The 18,832-nt window shown below is 51.9% G+C and overlaps 10 protein-coding genes across 10 annotated transcripts; 7 read left to right on the top strand and 3 right to left on the bottom strand.

The window, feature by feature from the left end:
- Positions 1-541: 541 nt before the first annotated feature.
- On the top strand, positions 542-2,721 carry EDD37DRAFT_201885 (uncharacterized protein). The gene is made up of 3 exons (XM_062810186.1): positions 542-1,451; positions 1,501-2,070; positions 2,122-2,721. The coding sequence occupies exons 1-3, from the start codon at positions 968-970 to the stop codon at positions 2,331-2,333; spliced, it is 1,266 nt and encodes a 421-aa protein (XP_062665532.1). The 5' UTR covers positions 542-967; the 3' UTR covers positions 2,334-2,721.
- EDD37DRAFT_201886 (mid region of cactin-domain-containing protein) lies at positions 2,722-4,869 on the bottom strand. Its single transcript, XM_062810187.1, has one exon. It carries the CDS (start codon positions 4,730-4,732, stop codon positions 3,110-3,112), a length of 1,623 nt encoding a protein of 540 aa, XP_062665531.1. The 5' UTR covers positions 4,733-4,869; the 3' UTR covers positions 2,722-3,109.
- Position 4,870: 1 nt separating this feature from the next.
- On the top strand, positions 4,871-6,047 carry EDD37DRAFT_201887 (ubiE/COQ5 methyltransferase). Its single transcript, XM_062810188.1, has one exon. It carries the CDS (start codon positions 5,147-5,149, stop codon positions 6,002-6,004), a length of 858 nt encoding a protein of 285 aa, XP_062665530.1. The 5' UTR covers positions 4,871-5,146; the 3' UTR covers positions 6,005-6,047.
- On the bottom strand, positions 6,047-8,010 carry EDD37DRAFT_201947 (voltage-dependent anion channel-domain-containing protein). Its single transcript, XM_062810191.1, has 5 exons — positions 7,671-8,010; positions 7,550-7,618; positions 7,451-7,499; positions 7,306-7,379; positions 6,047-7,256 (listed from the first exon to the last, which is right to left on the bottom strand). The coding sequence occupies exons 2-5, from the start codon at positions 7,604-7,606 to the stop codon at positions 6,090-6,092; spliced, it is 1,347 nt and encodes a 448-aa protein (XP_062665529.1). The 5' UTR covers positions 7,607-7,618; positions 7,671-8,010; the 3' UTR covers positions 6,047-6,089.
- EDD37DRAFT_570784 (nitrilase) lies at positions 8,005-9,072 on the top strand (the record flags this gene model as incomplete). Its single annotated transcript, XM_062814297.1, has 1 exon — positions 8,005-9,072. One exon carries the CDS (start codon positions 8,005-8,007, stop codon positions 9,070-9,072), a length of 1,068 nt encoding a protein of 355 aa, XP_062665528.1.
- Positions 8,928-10,240, top strand: EDD37DRAFT_201945 (uncharacterized protein). Its single transcript, XM_062810190.1, has one exon. The coding sequence runs from the start codon at positions 9,297-9,299 to the stop codon at positions 9,930-9,932; it is 636 nt and encodes a 211-aa protein (XP_062665527.1). The 5' UTR covers positions 8,928-9,296; the 3' UTR covers positions 9,933-10,240.
- Positions 10,241-10,244: 4 nt separating this feature from the next.
- EDD37DRAFT_654533 (putative phosphoglycerate mutase family protein) lies at positions 10,245-10,925 on the bottom strand (the record flags this gene model as incomplete). The annotated part of the gene is made up of 4 exons (XM_062818689.1): positions 10,245-10,347; positions 10,397-10,625; positions 10,681-10,863; positions 10,919-10,925. The coding sequence occupies 4 exons, from the start codon at positions 10,923-10,925 to the stop codon at positions 10,245-10,247; spliced, it is 522 nt and encodes a 173-aa protein (XP_062665526.1).
- Positions 10,926-11,751: 826 nt separating this feature from the next.
- EDD37DRAFT_201893 (2-deoxy-D-gluconate 3-dehydrogenase) lies at positions 11,752-13,002 on the top strand. The gene is made up of 3 exons (XM_062810189.1): positions 11,752-12,005; positions 12,058-12,131; positions 12,189-13,002. Exons 1-3 carry the CDS (start codon positions 11,951-11,953, stop codon positions 12,843-12,845), a joined length of 786 nt encoding a protein of 261 aa, XP_062665525.1. The 5' UTR covers positions 11,752-11,950; the 3' UTR covers positions 12,846-13,002.
- A 993-nt stretch (positions 13,003-13,995) lies between these two features.
- EDD37DRAFT_642768 (ferric reductase like transmembrane component-domain-containing protein) lies at positions 13,996-16,045 on the top strand. Its single transcript, XM_062817385.1, has one exon. It carries the CDS (start codon positions 14,261-14,263, stop codon positions 15,932-15,934), a length of 1,674 nt encoding a protein of 557 aa, XP_062665524.1. The 5' UTR covers positions 13,996-14,260; the 3' UTR covers positions 15,935-16,045.
- Positions 16,046-16,382: 337 nt separating this feature from the next.
- EDD37DRAFT_642765 (uncharacterized protein) lies at positions 16,383-18,791 on the top strand. The gene is made up of 3 exons (XM_062817384.1): positions 16,383-16,891; positions 16,948-17,024; positions 17,077-18,791. The coding sequence occupies exons 1-3, from the start codon at positions 16,852-16,854 to the stop codon at positions 18,646-18,648; spliced, it is 1,689 nt and encodes a 562-aa protein (XP_062665523.1). The 5' UTR covers positions 16,383-16,851; the 3' UTR covers positions 18,649-18,791.
- Positions 18,792-18,832: the final 41 nt, after the last annotated feature.

Below are 18,832 nucleotides of genomic sequence, written 5' to 3'. Positions count from 1 at the left end.
TGCGCTCAAACTGCCAACCTGCAGTAAAAGTCCACTCACCTTGCTCATGCCGCGGCAAGGAAATTTGACTTTGCCTGTCTCTTCTTTCTAGGGGTTGAGGTGGAAGTAACTCATCAGAAAAGCCACGCTGAATTCTGAAGAGCTCGGGATGGTGCCCGCAAAACCAGGATGCAAGGCTGAGCAGTCCGGATCGTACTCTGTTCCACTCAAAACATTGAGACCGCATATGCTGGATAAATAGACAACAAAGAAAGGTGGATTGGCCCATGCATCGCTTCACAGGGTGTATGCCTTCCGTCCGTCCACCTGCATGAGGATAGTCTGGTGCAGATGGTGACAAGACATTTATTTTCCTCACTGTTGGGATAACCTTGTTGGCAGCTTCATAGATGTCCAGCTGAGGGGATAGGCTATTGTAATGAGACTCATCCTTCGGCAGCGGCAATGTTGACTAGGTTTATAAGTTTCTGTTATGGAAGCTGTACATGACTGAGGGATGCTGTGGGAAGAGACTTTTTCTCGATGAATGGAGACAAATAGCATATACAGTAGTAACCTCCATGATTAGATAAGATGGGAATCCTGGTTAGTATGGGAAAAGTTATTCCGCTCGGGGGCAAATTGCTCCCGACACCGAAATCACAAGAAACCCACCCAATGGGATGTAGAGGAAGCCTCGCTACGCCAATTGATCCCTCGCGCTGACGACCACAACCACGACAACAGCAATTGCTGACTGTGTGCCAGAATCAGCTATTACCTCGCAAGGCCTAATTACTATCGCTTTCAATTGCGCTATCGGCGTGACCCAGTACCAAACGCCCCCAGTCAGTCTGATCCAACCCATCCGCGAACATCCTAAGACTTGCGACACACTCAGCCTATATCATCGCTGCGGCGGACGATGACTGCGGCCCATCTCTCCTCTGCCAGACTACCATATCGCTGAACGATCCCACCCTACGCCATGCCGGAAGTCGTTCGAGGCAGTCGAGCCAGTTTACAGCTCGACCGCGACGGTCAACCTCTAGAATCACCGACGCGAGAGGGAAGAGCCGTTCACTTTCCAGGTGAAAGTCCGGCCACAGAGGATGTCCCTTCCCCTGGGATCAATCATGCCGACTCCAGGCTCAGCATATCCTCTGGGCGAAGGAAAAGCAGCTTTCAGCGGCGGAGGAGACCAACCCAAGACATGACCTCACCTGAAAGAGCCGCATATTATGACAGCCGGGCGGCGACAAAAAGAGAATTCAGGAGGAGGGCGAGCACACTACAAGAATACTATCAAGAACATCCCGAACTCCTGCCGCAGTTACCGTTTACATGGAGACATGGCTGGAAGCGATTCAAATTGGGCTTCACCATATTCATCATGGTCGTTGATGCTTGCGTGCTTCCAATTGTGCTGTATTATACCATGAAATTCGCCGGACATGTACAGGGATGGATAAGTGAGACCGCCTTCCCTGTCGCTCTGTTATGTCACTGACAAAGATACAGTTTTCGCAATCGTGGCCAGCATCTGGGGCGGTCCGACGTATATGGAATTTGCTGTTCGGTCCTGGCGCCTGATCAAAAAAGAGAACTTCTTTCGACCCCTGGGATCGTCAAATCGATGGGCATTTGATATCACGCATTGGATCTCGATCTTGACGATTGCGTCGGTCACCGCTTTTCTGATTATTGGCAGCGCGCCGCATATCGTATGGATACGCGTCCTGGCAATGCCTGGTCCCGCAATTTTGGCTTGTATAGGCGGAAGCGTCTTCGTCATCACCATGTACAGCCTCTCCGGGTGGAAAGCGCCATTCCGAATCAGCTCGACATCAAAAGGAGGCTCAGTCCACCCGGGCGTCTACTACCTGATGGAGGACGTCGTCGCCGTTAACGCCAGCGCCGGCAGACCCTTCCGCGAAGCGCTTGCTGCCCGATACAATGCGAGTCCCCGATTCAGGAAGATGCTCATGGATCAGTCCTTGTTCTGGTCGATTCCAGCTGTCATCATTGCCATCGCTCTTACAGTGGTCATTATCATCCATCCAATCTCGAAAGAAGTAGGATATGGCCTTGGTATGTACAACTTGAAGGATCTCTAGGGCGTTCCTGCTAACCTATACTCAGGCTGGGGTGTTCCTTTCGTCTGGATCGGCATATGGACGGCAATCTCCATTCCATGGATTCGCAGGGATATGCACAGGGAGACAATCACGTGGGAAGAAGATGCTGGTATTGTGCCGCAGAAGAAAGCGGGGAGAGCTCATGACGCACAAGATTCACATTCTGAAGAGAATAAGCTGCCGCACCCGGATAAGGAGCCTGAGCCCGAGCCCTGATCCGTCATGATCCGTCATGATCATTGTATGTCTCTTTAGTCACAGTGGAGTTGCGGGCAGGCTTGTCGGGAAAGCCCAGGAGTGCCCACATGAGCGTTTGGTTCATCTTCGGTATAAAAGAGCTGGAATGGTAAATCTCTTAGCGCACTAAACATTATTAATGTGATGACAGATACTAAGGTCTCTGAATAGAACATATGATATACGGGAGTCAGAACTTTACAAGACTGACTCGAAGGCTTCGTGGAGACTGTCCCGTAGAGCAATCATGCTGCTGCGCAGTGGAGGCACCAAGTTCATTTACGCAGGTCAGCCCACTTCAATACGAGGTTCTTTCTGAGTAAAGGCTGCCGAATGTAAGCTGCATCTGCGAGTCCCCAAACCAATAAGGGTACGAAAGCAGATTAATGTACGTTGATACGCATGAACACTTAATATGTGTCAATATAGCTTTCATACCCTCAATTTTCTTCGCAATCGACCATAGGATGAGTCAAAGCAGGACTTCCCGTTCGCTCAGTCGTACTTAAGCCTCATGCCGGTATGTCAGTAGTTGGGTTCGTGAGAACCAGCGAATCCGTACTGTTGATTGTTTTTGCATTTTTGTCGGCATGAATCTTCGATGTTTGTGTGTTCTTCTTTGCTCGCGAGGCTGGCTTTGTGGTGGAAAACCATGGGTTGCTCATACAATCTTTGAGGTAGGGTCCGCCTCTGTTTTATGCATATTGTCATCTATAAAAGAGACATATCGCTGTGGCATTCCCTTCGTGGACAATCTACTTTCTATACACAATCCTCTTGAAACTGAAGTGCAGCGTCAAAATTCCCTTCTCAAACGTGCTCTTGAACCCGCGATCATGTTTCGCCGAGTAGTCCCAATCTCGGTCAACGATGCGGAATGCAATGTCCTCGTACGGCGGCCCCGACATGAACCGTATGATACATGTGTCTTCCTCGCCGGCCGGCGCCATGGTTTGGCCCTTTTTGCGTCCTCCTTCGCGAATGATCTTGTAGGTCGGCGCCTTGGTCGGGTCGATAAGGTCCGGGTAGAAGATGTGGAACTTATATCCCTGGACGACCTTGGGTGGAGGATTGTCGTGGTCGTAATGGGTTTGATTGTATTTATTCCACTCGTATCCCATCTGCACGCGGTTGAAGTACTTGGGTTTGCGGGGACGATGTTTGCCGCTCCACAAAGGCTTTGAGCCTGTTGTAACGTCCTCCTCGCCTGCAAAGATCTCTTCGTCTTCGTTGACGCCCTTGGCGACTTCCCGGTCGAGAAGCGCTTTGGTCGCCGATGAAATGTCGTCGTTGCCGGTGCTGCGATCAAAGCGACTGGTAGGGTCGGCGTGGTGAGATTGTCCTGTTGGACGGGAATGACTGGTTGTCTTTTGTTGTGTAGATGTCTTGGGTGCTGGGACGTAGCCCATGTTCAGGACCTTACGTCTGCTTGATGCGACGTCCTTCAAGAATGCGCTTTCATCGATCACTTCCAAGCCTTTGTCTTTGGATGGGATCTCGAGTAACGGGTCTGGGTCGAGTTCTTTCGAGTAGGCGACAGGACCTGTGCTTTGCACTCCAGCATCCCGCAATGTTTGTTGAGCTTGTAGCGCTTCCTGTTCGTTCACCTCCCTCAATTGCTTCAACCGTGAGTCGAGCACATCTTGGTAGACCTTTTTCAGCTTGGCTTTCGCTTTCCATACCAGCAGGCTATCCAGAAGCTGCTGCCAGTAGTCCGTATCAATAGGCTCGTTCGAGTCCAGTTTCGTTCTGATCTGTCCCTCCAACACCTCCAACTGTTCGTACGTCTTCGGTCCCAACAGCTTGTCGATATCGGAAGCAACAGAACTGACTGCTCTTCCTTCTGGTCCACCAACGCGCAGTCTCTTCTGCCTATCCTTGCAGATGATTTGCATTGTTCGCCAATAATCTCGATTCTTCCTGTTCTTCTCCAGACTCATGTATGTTTCGATGTCCTTGCGCAGATCGGAGAGTTCTGTTTCATCTAGGCCGTCAAAGACGCTGTCTGGGTCGACAAAATCAAGTTCCTTTTCGTCCACCTCATCGTCTAGGGGATCTCTCGTGGGATCGACCACTCGCAATGTTACTGCCAGCCAGTCTATAGGTTTGGCCCGACCTTCCTTGACTCGAATGTCTGCTTTCTTCTTGGCCTGTTTCAGGACGAAATCGTCTTCTTGTGCAACCCATTCTCTCATCCGCTCATCTTCTTGCAGCTGGTTTATCCTCATCTGATCCTTGTGAGACCATCTCTGCTGTTGGCCGTTCTCTGGATTTCGAGGCGCATCTCGTTCGCGGTATTTTCGCTCATTATCGTGCTTCCGCCATGGCGGGGGTGACTGAGACCGCTTTCTCTTGCCCGGTGAGGCGTAGTCGCTCATCTTGTCAGAAGTTCATACGTTGGGCGTGGCGTTATGTAGGTTGCGTAAAATGCCCTGCGTCTGCCTACAGACAGAAAAAGTCGCCGTTATCGCCTAAACTTCGGCTGAGGGGACATGACTGACGTTGATGTCAATACCCTCCCACTCTCCCTTGCCTCCTCCTTCACATTGCCGAACGCCGTGGATGAAGTTGAGAATCAAGAAGTGCAGCTACCGCGACGTATATGGTCCAGTGGCCTAGGCGAGTGAATGATTGACGGCTACTGAGGGTGATGTTGAGAGGCTGGAGTCTCCAGGGCCATGAGTACATCTGCAAATCAAGCCACCTTCGGACATCGAGTGCACCTCTCGTTCTACCACCATTACGAGGTTGCGTAAAGGCATGAAGGAGGAGGCTCTTGCTTTCTCAAGTCCATGACAACGAAGCCACACGAGCCACTAGCCAGGATGAGTTCCGGGCAGACGTCCAAGTCAACCTACACTCAGGGTCACAGTGCCAGCGTTGTTGCTTCGCACACATCCCGCACCGTCGAAAACTCTGCTTCTTTCCTTCTTCCACACCTTAAGCCGCACTACAAGATTGTAGATCTCGGGTGCGGTCCGGGAACTATAACACGAGGGTTTTGCTCGTTCGTCCCACAAGGCTCCGTCACTGGGATCGACTCGGCAGACTCGGTCATTGAGCAAGCTCGCTCACAGGCGCCTCAAACGGAATATCCCAACCTCAATTTCCGCGTCGGGGACATTACCCAGCGCTTACCCTGCGATGACAATTCAGTTGATGTGGTCTACACGCATATGACACTCCTGCATGTCCCTTCGCCTGTCCAAGTGGTTGAAGAAGCCCGCCGCGTCTTGAAACCAGGCGGTATGTTGGCGATGCGTGAAGCCGACCATGCAGAATGGGAGCCTAGCACGCCCGCACTGGACAAGTATAATAACTTATTGTTCGAAGCTGCTCGATCGACTGGTGCTCAAGGGGCAGGTGCAGGTCGAAGGCTTCATGTGTGGGCTTTGCAGGCTGGCTTCGAGAGGTCGAAGATGTCCATTGGCGGCGGGGCGACTGTATATACTGCACCTGATGAGTCGAAGTGGTGGGCGGATGTGCATGTTGGGCGACTTGAAGGTGAGGTTGGCAAGATGTGGCTCGAAAACAAGCTTGTCGACAGCCAAAAGGATGTCGACGACATGAAGGCCGCTCTAAGAACCTGGAAGGAGAGTGATAACGCTTGGTACGGCGGTCTACAAGGCGAGGTGATATGCTGGAAGTGAGCATGCACTATCGGCTACCCTAGATTGCCATGGACAGTCGGCCCAGTTGTGCTTCTTAGGAACAGATCTCAGATTTTTCGACAGATCAAACACTCCTGTCGCCGTTGGTCGTCTTCCTCCTTTCGCACCTGTAACTGCCATCCGACTGGGGCTGTCTGCTCAGCGAATAACCGAGCTCTCTGTCACCGCGATCGAGACCGTCTCTACCATCCTCCGGCTTCGACTCTGCCTTCATCCTCTTCTCCACCTCCTGCTGTTCTAACCAGCCCTGCAGACCTGGAGCAAAGAACAATTTGCCTTGCCAGACGCCTTTGTAGAAACTCATCAAGGCACAGAACAGCCACAGTACCACCACGGCAGTACTGCAGGTTGCACCCCATCCTTTCATACCGCTGCTACGAATGTCCTGGCTCATTTCGTTCCACGCATTGGCATACACGCCACAAGGGAAAACGAAGCTCCAATATCCAACATTGAACGTCTTTGGCACCCTCGCATATATCGAGAAGCACGCTTCAACCAGCAAGAACGAGGCTAGCCCGAGTAGGAACAGGGCGACGATGATGCCGGTCCAGTGGATGCCTTCAGCAATGGTGGCCATGGTCGCCGCATCATTTGGGGGCTGCGGAGGACGTGTCAGAGTAAACTTATGCTCTCTAACTTGACTCGCCAAACCGACGGCCAGCTGCTGGATGGAGTATGCGCCCATGCCGAAAGGGCCGACTGGGACAAAAGTACTGATGATAGCCACCCTCGGTGGCAGGCTGCAGCTCATCAATCGCCAGATATGCAATGAGAGAATGACCAACGACATTCCCACGCCTACGGACCACATCAGGAATGAGATAACCAACACAGTGATGCTGTTCTTGTACGCGAGGTACGGTGAAATGGCGCCGCCAACCGTGGAGTCGACGATGAGAGGGATGAAAGTCAGGAACCATGCCCCGTTGAGATCATTGAAAGAGTGCTGCGGTTGGCGCTCGTACATGATGAAGAGGCCGCCAAAAGCCACGAAACAGCTCATTGCCGCGGCAATCCAGAACATGGCTTCGGCGACGTACATGGCTGATGAATGGTGCGAGTAGAAGCTGACGATGCCGAGGATGATGGTTTCGAAGGCCACCGCTATTGCTCCGAGGTAGCTGGTCTGCGAGAAGTCTTGGAGGACATTCTTCGCGACGTGTGGATACAGAAAGACCCGGAGAACGCCGAGGGTCATGAAGAAGGTGAAGATGCATATATCAACGATCTATATAGCGTCAGCTATGGAATCGATATCTGAAGTCGCTGTGCTGTACCCAAAAGAGGCATGCTATGGTCGTGAGCCATTGTGCCGAGTAGGGAAAATGGGTTAGCAGTTGCGTGCATACGCCTGCATTCCGCCGTCAGTCTTGCTCAACGGAGGTACATGTGCAGGCACATATGGGGCATCTGGCACCTTACCCGTTCCCATAGGTACAGTGAACCATGATGGATCGGCTGTGATGATGCGCTGGTACAGGAAGTTAGTGAGATGGCATGGATGGCTGTGTGAAAATCTACCTCCTTCCAGTCCTCCACGCTGCACCACGTTTTCAGGTTCGGCTTCAGAGCCGACATCTCTAGATTGCCCTCGTGAGTCTCAGCAGATCATGGTTCCTTCAACCTGTCTGGCATGTCCAACATCTCATGCAACAGCTACCTGAGTATACACGACAAAGTGTCATAGACGTTGAAAACCTTTGTAGTCAATTTGGGGGTTTGTTTAGGTGACGTAGCGATCCGGCAGCAATATCCGCGCCTAAACACGGGCTTTGAACCATGGCCCAGCACCAGCGGATATGCCGGATAGGCGGCATCTTTGTGGGGTTTGTGACCTGGGGAAAACCTTCTCTGTGCTTACCCGTGCCCGTCGCGTTGTGAGGGACGGGGTATCAGTTTGCGTCTCGAGAAGAAGAGCATCGTATCGTGCATCGTCGGCATTGAGAACATCTCTTTGTTGGCTTGTTTTCGCAAGAATGGCGGATCTCGTCAGAGCAGCAGCATGCCACGTATCTCCAGTCTTTCTATCGGCCAAAGCGACCACCAAAAAAGCCATCGGACTCATTCATGAAGCGGCTAATCGCAAAGCAAAACTAGTCGTGTTTCCAGAGACATATATCCCAGCGTTTCCGCTATGGAGCTCCCTTCGTGCTCCAACAGAAAATCATGACCTGTTTCAGCGCATGGTGGAACAGTCTATCCTTGTCAACGGCGACGAGATGAACGCGCTGCGCCAGGCGGCTCAGGAAACGAGCACGATAGTGAGCATCGGTATATCAGAGAAGGTGCCCTATAGCAGTGCCACGCTCTTCAACTCGAACATCTTGATCGGAAGTCATGGCGAGATCCTGAACCACCACCAGAAGCTCATGCCGACATTCTTCGAAAAATTGACATGGTCGCCCGGAGATGGCCATGGGCTGGTAGTCTCGCCCACGCCCTTCGGGAAGATTGGGAACCTGATTTGTGGAGAGAACACCAATCCACTGGCGAGATACGCTTTGATGGCGCAGGGCGAGCAGATACACATATCCTCGTGGCCTCCTGTCTGGCCTACCCAACACTCGACTACCCAGGGGCAGGAGCCTACCCCACAGAAACAAGGAGCCAACTATGATAATGTGGCGGCGAACAGAATCAGATCAGCCGCGCATTGTTTCGAGGCCAAGTGCTTCGGGATCTCTTGCGCGGCATATCTCGACTCTCAGACCGTGGACACCGTGTCTCAGGGAGCCAAGAATGCAGATCTTGTCAGGCGAAGTCTCGAGACAGCACAACGAGCTGTGACAATGTTTCTAGATCCCACTGGGACGTTGTTGCCTGGTTTCACGGTGAAGAATGACGCGGAGGCACCGGTGGACTACTTGCAGACCGAAGAAGGTATACTGTACGCAGACATCAATCTTGATGACTGCATCGAAGGCAAGCAGTACCATGATGTTGTTGGTGGTTACCAACGTTTAGATGTGTTCGAGTTGAGAGTCAATCGTACAAGGAAGAGTCCGGCTATATTCAGCGACGACAGCCTCGCTTCAGGAAAGTAGGTGCCATCCCATATGGTGGGGATTTGGCCAAAAGACGGATTTTACTCCATGAAGACGGCGCAGATTCCAAACAAGTGGTCCTGCACGAGAGTGTGAAAACGAAGCCGTGACGTTGCAACCCCGAATGGTTGACACGGTGTGTGAATGCTGAGGAGTTGACAATACCTGACTTCCATGAATTCGAACTGCCTCACCCATCAGTCACCACTCACCAATCACCAGTCATGCAGACTGTTCACATCGTCCTCAGTGACAGCCATCTGGACAATGACACCGTATGTCCAAGCTCTGAAGATGATCTCAGACAATACTTACATCCTTTTCACCTCGGTACCATTCCAGATCACCCCATCTCTTACAGTCGTACTATAACCATCCAAAATGATGACACCATCCTGGATAGGCCGCGACCAACCCTTCAACATGGTCAACAAAATGAAACAGTCAGGAGTCGAACTCACCATCGCCCTCATCCCGCGCCGATGCTCCATCACCGACCCGGACGAAATGTGCGACAGGCCACAGCCCGTAGCAGTCCACATCGGCATCATCGTCCACGGCAAGAAACCAATCTACATGAACAAGATCAAGACACTCAACGAGACGACCAACACGGCGAATGGACCTCACTTTGCATTCATCGACTCAGAGACCGGAGAGACGTGGTTCGCATTCACTCTGGACGTGTGGAACGAGGGCGATCTCGATGCGAGGAAGGCGTTGGCTGTGATCACCGGGGAAGATCTGTGCGATGCGCGTATCCGGCTCCTCGAGCCCAAGACGGGTGTGGTCTACAGACATGTGGTCGATCTCACGGTGCTGCCGAAGTACGAGGAGAAATGGAAGGGCAGGAGGCTTAGGCTTGAAGTTCGGCAGGATGCGCGATTTGGTGGAAACGTGCCGACAGATCTGAAGAGACATGGCGAGACGTTGCCGGTGCCGATCGTTGGGGTGCCGTTGTTCGTGTCGTCGTGGCGCAACGAGATTCCTGTTCTGTGAGAGTACGGCCGGGTATGAAGTGGTGGGGAGTTGACGGTGTGGAAAGAGGAGAAGAAGAAGTCGTGGATGATATGATCAATATGGACTAGATTGAGAGTGAGGCTACGAAAACAGGCAAGGAAAGCAATACCAAGTGATGCACACAGCAGACTGCAAAGCCCCTGAGTGCCATCTCATGGGTCACTAGCGTGCGCATCGTCAAGGCCCGGACAGTGCTCAGACGTTATGTTCGAAATACGATCATATGGTGATTCGATAGTCCAAATGACATCGAAGCTTGGGTTATATGAGTCAATCAGCAAGTTCATCGAGAATGGTGGCTTACCGATCTTCTGGATAGACGGGTGCATCTTGGACGCCAATAGCCTGGGCAATACCTTGAAGTCTGTGGTGCTCCCAGCATATCAGGATATTTCCCGGGCCTTGGAAGGCTTGAGCAGCTTGTGCGACACCTGCAGCATCATCTCGGTGGACTTTGTGGGAAAATTCCACGTTCGGCTTGAGAGAGTCTGCGAGTGGTTTGATGGTCAAGTAAGGGCGATCTTCTTTGCCGTCTGGGCCCGTACAGTCAGTCACTTCTGCGAGTGTGTTGGAACTCATTCATCATACCATCCTTGGGACGTTGAGCAATGATGTACCCAAGGATGTAAGGGCTGCTGCTTCCAAAGACCTGGACAAGGGCTTGGGAACGTTGAACACCCTGCGTCGAAAGACCATCCGGGTCTTGTCCATTGGGTAGTTTTGGTGGCTTTTCACCGTGTCGAATGAGATAGATGATGGGGCTTTGAGGCGCTTGGGATCCCTGTGAATGTGGTTTAGATTGATATCCTCCGACAATTTTCGAAACATACCATAGTAACGGAGTATTGAGAGTAGTGCAGACGTCTTGGTAGAACTTGCAACCGAGTTGGAAATGGAGCACACGACACTGAAAGTGAGATCTCTCGTCCACGACTTATATATATGAGCGGGTCCACGGTCCTCTTGTCCAGACAGAAAAATGTGGCGGAAACACGCCGAGCTGAGAGGAACCCTGGTCAAAACTCGTATGCAGCTGATGTGCAGACATTTCAGACGCCTTTGTCCACGAAGGTGCCGCAGCATAAAGGGCCACAACCGAGGGCTGAATCGAGCTTGCCTGTGCAACCATTGCGATTATCACGCCCTACTGCCTGATCAGTCATCTGAGCGCAAATTCATGCGGTACGCCTGATAGCAGCTGAACGACATGCACCAGGCTTCCACAAAGTGCTTTGTCCGAGGTATGCTTTGGACGTCATTTGAGAGGAGATGGAGACTTTCCACTCAGTATGGAGCAACAATAATGGTCTTATGAGTTGGGTTGCACTGGTCAACTAGTGTCTTGCTCTGGCCGTGCTACAGTAGCAAAGCTGTGATCGTGCGAAAGCCCGAAACGCCGCAACGGTTGAACGGCGGCATTGTAGCATCTCAAGCCTGCTTGATGTAGTGCCGGTCGGTCTGAAGCTGTGCAGCTTCACAGACTCCTTCTCAACTGGATTTCTTACAGAAGAAGATGAGGTCTTCGACTTGGAGCTTTTGCGTGTTCGCGCCCTTCTTCCCGATACCGACAAGGCTGGGGGAGTGTCAGGGCAACTTGGTGGGGGGTCAAAGAAAAGGACAACCCCTCACGGTCGGCGATTGAGCCTGCCACGTTCAAAATCCAGATGCCGAACGTAGAGAAACACTTTGGAGAAGATGCCAATATCTCTTCGCCGTATATTACTGCTTTCACACGTTATCGCTGCTGTCAGGGCTCTGTCCACCTTTCGTCCTAAAGCACGACAAGTGCCTTATTGAGGTTCTTCAGATCTTCGTGCCAGAGTACTGGAAATTTCAGAATCGAACTTGTTGACCCATCATGGCGAGTCTCGCAAAGCTCTTCTCGTTGGAGGGCAAAACAGCCGTAGTAACAGGTGATGACACCGAGATGTCTGTGTTCTTGAAAGTCACTGACAGGGTCGCCAGGAGGAACGAGAGGCATTGGTGCGGCCATGGCCGTGGCTCTGGCTGAAGCTGGTGCAGATATCATCCTCGTCCAGGTGAGAGGAAAACGATATGTATGTAGGGTACATATAAGACTAACCTCGATAAAACAGAGAGATGAAAGCGACAAGAAGACGTATAATCAAATCCTGGACCTTGGGAGAAAAGCGACCATAGTCACAGCAGATCTCTCGGACCCATCATCTGTGGCCAAGGTCATTCCAGACCTGGCGAAAGCTGGACATGATATGCACATTCTGCTGACAAGTGCCGGTATCCAAAAGAGGCATCCTTCCCATGAGTTCCCTCTCGAAGACTGGAACTCGGTATTACAGGTCAACCTTACAACGGTGTTCACGTTATGTCGCGATTTCGGCGCATATCTCTTGTCTAAGCCAGAGCCAACATCACGATCCAGAGGCAGTATCATCAATATTGCTTCTCTTCTTACATTCCAAGGTGGAGTCACTGTGCCTGCATATGCAGCCTCGAAAGGTGGAGTGGGACAGTTGACGAAAGCACTCAGCAATGAATGGGCGAGTAAAGGTATTCAGGTCAATGCTATTGCGCCGGGATATATCGACACCGACATGAACGAGGCTCTGATCGCGAACGAGACGAGGGCGAGGCAGATATTGGAAAGGATACCGGCAGGACGATGGGGAAAGCCTGAGGATTTCAAAGGTGCCGTCGTGTTTCTGGCTAGCAACGCAAGCACATACGTAAGTGGTGAGGTTTTGACGGTCGACGGAGGTTGGATGGGTCGGTAAAGGGCGTTATTCGCACTCATTCAGCGGCAACATGTTACCAGTACGTTGAGCTGGAGTTTGTGCTCGCAGCGTCTGGACTTGAGTGAAGGAAAAAGTTGACGACAATATTTAAGTGAGTATTGCATTGCATTCAAAGGATGGAATCAAAAGACGTTCTGGGGTGGGAAATCTGCGTCATTTGAATCAACGTCACTCTTGCTCCAGAACCTCCAGATCCTCCTAGGACCTTTTCACAGGAGGGTCTACACTGCTCTTCCGGTCAGGGGGCAAGGGTATATCAATAACAAAAAGATGCAAGTCCTCAGTTTCATGATCATTTCGACAACATGGTACCCAACAATGATTTGTGCGCAAGATGCCGGACACATGCCAACGTCGATGTTGAAAGAGCTCCGGAAGCCCAGACTGCTCCTAGCACGGTCCCTTTTGACCAGAACAGAAAAAGGATAAGAGGACGCCTTGGAAGGTAAGCTACAGCAACGATTGAGAGATGGATCGCGGCAAAAGCTGGGGTGATGACCTCGAGACCCATACCCGCTTGGAAACGATTCTCAGGATGGTTGGAGTTACTGAGGCCTCCGTTTGCAGGCCTCAGTTTGCTCATGCATCTCAGCAGCCATTTGTGACGCTGACGACGGTACGCTCTTGAAGACTTCCAATAAGGTGAATAAGTTGACCGCCTCGTTCGGCTGATCCTCGGTTTCTGTTTCTGCCAGTCTTGTTATTCATGCAGGCGCGCATGTTGCATGGTGTTATTGAGTGTTATTCATGCATGTGTACAGACAGGAGATGTCTGCTATGTGGACACTGCTCATAAGTCGTCCACTATTCCTTGGGCCACAAAGAGCCCCCTCCGTCTTCCTTGTCCACATCATCGAACAAAGAGCTACTGATCAGAGAAACAGTGCTTTGTGCCATCGTGTTGTCAACAAGCCTACCCGGCACAAAGGCTCCGTTTGTGCATCACCGTTGTTCAGAGACAAAGGGAGATCAAGACTTCTGCCTTGGTCCACCAAAAGCTCCATTTGAAGACTAATGCAAGCACGCGCCCGGTTCCAGTCGTCCGCCATACTGATCGATCGAAGTCATCCGTCGAGATCGTCGAGACCAACACCATGGAATCTTCTAGCAAGGTTGTGCTGGACACAATCTCTCAAACACCACCAAACATCGTCTCCCTGATTCACCACGAGTCTGTGAGGGATTTGACAAAAGTCGGGCTGCCAACGTCCAATTTCACTCTTGAAGCGACTGGGAATGCTACATATCAGAATTCTAGCATTTCGAACATTGTGAATCCGCCGGTCACGCCTCCTTTCTACACTGGTCTGCACGGTGTGAACCTGATACTGGACAATCAGCTGGTGACAGTCCTCTGGGTATCGATATGCGTTGCAGCCAGCGTTGTGTTGCTTATGCGACTTGTACAGCGACTTGTGGCATACATCCGGAAGATCTTCTGCATGGCCACGAAACCTGCACAGCAGAGGTACTACGCCATAAATCACTCGATGATCTGGGCATGGTCAAAGAAGCAAGTCATCTATGCTCCACTTCTCAGAAAAAGACACAACCGGGAACTCCAATTGTCAAGCGCTACCAACTATGGCACACTGCCAGGTCGAATCCACTTCCTGCTACTTGTTCTCTACGGGCTCTCCAACATGGTGTATTGCTTGCTCCTGGACTGGAAGACTGTCGAAAAGGGCGCCTTATTCGCGGAACTGCGTGGTCGAAGTGGCATTCTGGCAACGGTCAACCTCATTCCTCTGGTGGTGTTTGCTTCGAGAAACAACCTCGCCATTCCGATCCTCCGGGTCAGCTTCGACACCTTCAATCTGTTTCACCGGTGGATTGGGAGGATCGTTGTGGCTGAAGCCATAGTTCATGTTCTCGCATGGATGGCAGCTTATATTCAGGCCAAAGGGAAGGATGCCACTCCGGCGGTCTTCAACAACAACCCCTTTCTCCAGTATGGTCTGGCAGGATTGATTGCGATGCTAATAATGGCCTTCCATTCCTTGTCACCTCTCCGGCACGCCTTTTACGAGACCTTCTTGCACATCCACCAAGCTTGCGCATTTCTCGCTCTGCTTGGAATCTACGTCCATCTGGAGATGGCCAGCCTACCTGCATTCCCTGCAATACGAGCTGCGGTGATATTGTTCATTTTCGAACGCCTCGGCCGCTTGGGCAGGCTGATCTATCTCAACTTTTCTTGGAAAGGGGGCATCACCACGGTATTCGTCGAGGCATTACCCGGGGACGCCTCCCGGGTCACATTTCAGCTGCCGCGACACGTCAAAATCCGACCTGGAAGTCACGTCTATGTCTACCTTCCAACGGTGTCACTGTGGATGTCACATCCATTCTCGGTAGCCTGGACGAACATCGAGTCAGAACCCTGCACTACTCGGATGGCATGGGAAGTCCCCAAGACACCCAACTCACTCGAAAGACAGGCAGTGCCTTCCAGGCTTTCCCAAGCACCAACGAGTGTTTCTCTTGTCATGGTCGCAAGGACTGGAATGACACGGCAGCTCTATCAGGCGGCACGACAACAGGTTGGTGGGAAGCTGCATCTAAGAGGGTTTCTGGAAGGACCTTACGCTGGCCACGACTCACTCACCAGCTACGGAACCGTCGTCATGTTTGCTGGAGGCGGAGGCATCACGCATCACCTTGTCCAGATTCGGCACCTACTGGCGGGTGCCCAAATGCAAACCGTGGCGACACGCAAGATTGTTCTCATCTGGTCGATCCGTGACACTGTGGCCATGGAGTGGGTCAAGCCATGGATGACAGAGATTTTGCACATGGAGGGTCGACGGGAGATTTTAAAGATTGTCGTCTATGCCAGTAGACCCAGCCAACCGATCAATGTGAGCAAGAGCAAGCCAACCATGCAGATCGTGGAAGGCAGGCTTGATCCGGGATCTGTCCTTGATGAGGTGATTCCTACCAGAATTGGGGCTATGATGGTCAGTGTCTGTGGGCCTGGAGCACTGGCGGATGAAGTTCGAGCAGCAGTGCGTAGTAGAATACACCTCGCAAACGTGGACATGAACGAGGAGAGCTTTACCTGGTAGAGGATTGTGGCAGCGAAAAATGCTCTGCACGGACAGAAGCCAACGTAGCTAGAAATCATCATAGAGAATGAATAGTGTCTATCCATAAACTCAGCAGCGTAATAACGGGCGGCGATGACGAATCTCGAAGTCTTGAAAAATAGTGTACACGTCGACGCATCCATCTCCCACGTGGTCAGACTCTGCACAGCCCCTCTTCGTAGAACGGATCACGCGCAATGCTAGAAGGAGACTGTGCGACAAAAGCTTCGGACGTGGCGGAGGACGAAGACTCGAAGGGTTCATGGCGCGCACTCGGCGGCGGCAAACAGGCGAGCCGAATGGGTTACACAGGTACGCACAAGGGTAACATGTGGAAGACAGAGAAGAATAGATTCGACAGCCAAGCGAAAGAATGCGCGGCTGACCAACGCCGAGTATCTTCCCTATGGTTGCTACCTAGAGGCTTAATGGATTAATTGACGCGGCATTTCTCAACTGTGCCATCCAAGACAAGGAGAAGCTGAAGAAGCATATGATAAAGACCCTTGCATCTACTTGCTCCAATTTCTGCAAGTGTTTCGCAATTCCCATCTCGCATCTTTGGTTCTTTGGCGGGTAAAGCGATCCCTGACCGTTCACTGCCGCTGGGGCCTTGAGATCTGAAACCCTGGTCTGGAGTCGCCAGGAAGATCACTGGATCAGTCCCTGCGCCGCCTACAGCCGATCCCCTGCGTGTTCCCACAGTTTCCTTTATCCACCAGATCGGATAGCCATACTGTAACCTAGTCTGGCCATAGCCCACCTTACCTGGGCGTGCCTAGACGACTGTTTATCAAGCTTCAAGTTCAGCTCGACGGGATCCTTCCCTCCAACGATCCTATTGAGACTACTCACACCCTCCCCTCAAGGCGAACACGCAACATAAGTCCATCAAGATGAAAAAGTTCCTGGGCAACATCAAGAAAAAGAGTGGGAGTAAGCAAACACCAACATGACCGGCCACCCTGGACAACGCTGACCCTGAACCATAGGTCCAGAGCGCAATGGAAGTTCCCCGGTTTCTCTACCTCATGGTGATGCGCCAGAGGCGGTGGTTGTTCGTGAAGTGGTAGGATTGCCCAGAAGCAGCTGTATGAACCAAGTCCACTGACTATCGCCAGACGGCATTTTGCGAATCAAGCGCACCCAACTCAGCAACCGCCGGCGAAGAGTACCTCCACCTGCCAGCCATTGTCGACGCTGCAGAGTCCAGTCCTACCGCGGCGAAAGAGGCAGCTGCCACAATCCGTCGTTATCTATCAAGAGAACACAACAATCGAGGCTATGCACAGTACAACGCCGTCATGCTAAGTCGCATCCTGACCGACAACCCTGGCCATGTCTTCACACAGAACTTCGACGTCAAGTTCGTAACGACTGTCAAAGAACTCCTGCGCGAGGGAAAAGATACCAGTGTACAGCAGATTCTCAGAGAAACGTTGGACTACTTTGAGTTCCAGAAGGCACCTGGCGACGACGGCTTGGGACCGTTGATAGAAATGTGGAGGAAAGAGAAAGGAAAGCGCAACAACGTTCGCAGTTCGGTAGGTTGGGGCTCTTTGGAGGCGGTTGGCTCGGATCATCATGCTGATTACCAACAGCAATACCGAGTTCCTCCTCCTCCATCCGGACAGTACACTCAGTCGTCAGGCCGAAGACGCGATGCCCTGCCACCCCCAGACGAGCTTGTTTCCAGAATTGAAGAGGCGAAGACGACTGCGCGACTTTTGGTGCAGACCGTGCAGTCCACACCCAGCGCAGAGTTGTTGTCTACCGACTTGGTGCAAGAGTTTGCGGAAAGAGCAAGATCCGCTCAGAGAAGCATTCAAGGTTACTTGAATTGCCAACATCCTGCACCGGATCCAGACACTACGCTCACCCTGATCGAGACAAACGACCTGCTAAACATTGCCATGTCGAAACACCAAAGAGCGGTTCTTCAAGCCCGCAAGTCTAATGGACTGGCGACGCCGAGTCCTCAGCCAGAGCAGGAACCAGCGCAAAACCCCCTCTCGATGCCGCAACACAATCTAGGTCAAAATGTCTACAGTGATAGCTCTTTGACTGACCAGAGACCCTATGCGACGTCTCCCCCTCGTCGGCAAAATCCTGTCCCTAGTCCACCCATCAGCCCTCAAAAACAGGATACTCACGAGCAATTTGCACCGCCACCTGGACCTCCTCCGGCGTCCCGACGACCTACGGGAGCGCAGACGACCGGCTTCGACTACGATCATGCAGATTCGGCGTCTGAACAACGACCTCCAGTGCCAGACCGGGCCCGCCCACCTACAGATTCGTACGTTTCGACATCCGCGTATGGTGTATCCGAAAACCCGTTTGCGGATGATGCATATGGAGAGGGGCCAAACACGTCAAAGACGTCAAACGGCTTGATCGACTTCAGTGAAGATACACCGTCCGCCCCATCTCAGCAGTCAGTGGGCAACCAGCATATTAGTGAACTCGCCGGAGACCAGCAAAGACCGGGACCGTACAGTTCCGAGTACAAGCCAACTCCGAGCTACATGCATAGACAGGACTCTTCCGTGGCGAATTTGACCATGCACGGCGGAAGTCCACCAGCTGGGTTGAATGGACAGGGGCAGAATGGTCCCCACGAGACCGGGCCTGTAAGCCCGGTCTATGAAGCCGAAGGAGTCGGTCGACGAATGAATGATTTGCGTATTTAGTAGAGTAGTGCGTGAGCGAGAGTCAGCGATGAATATGACTGTTTGGATCTCATTGAAAATCAGATACCCTCACGTAGTCGGTGTAATAGAATGATGACCTGTTGCAGATGCCACTGTACCTACGTATGAGATTATGCTGGACCGCCGCTTGAATATCAGAATGAGGCATCATATCCGCATTTCG

This window comes from Exophiala viscosa (genome assembly GCF_022695815.1).
Source record: "Exophiala viscosa unplaced genomic scaffold EDD37scaffold_16, whole genome shotgun sequence".
NCBI classification, from domain to species: domain Eukaryota; kingdom Fungi; phylum Ascomycota; class Eurotiomycetes; order Chaetothyriales; family Herpotrichiellaceae; genus Exophiala; species Exophiala viscosa.
Note: the sequence above shows the minus strand (reverse complement) of the source record. Positions and strands in the feature narration are given on the sequence as shown.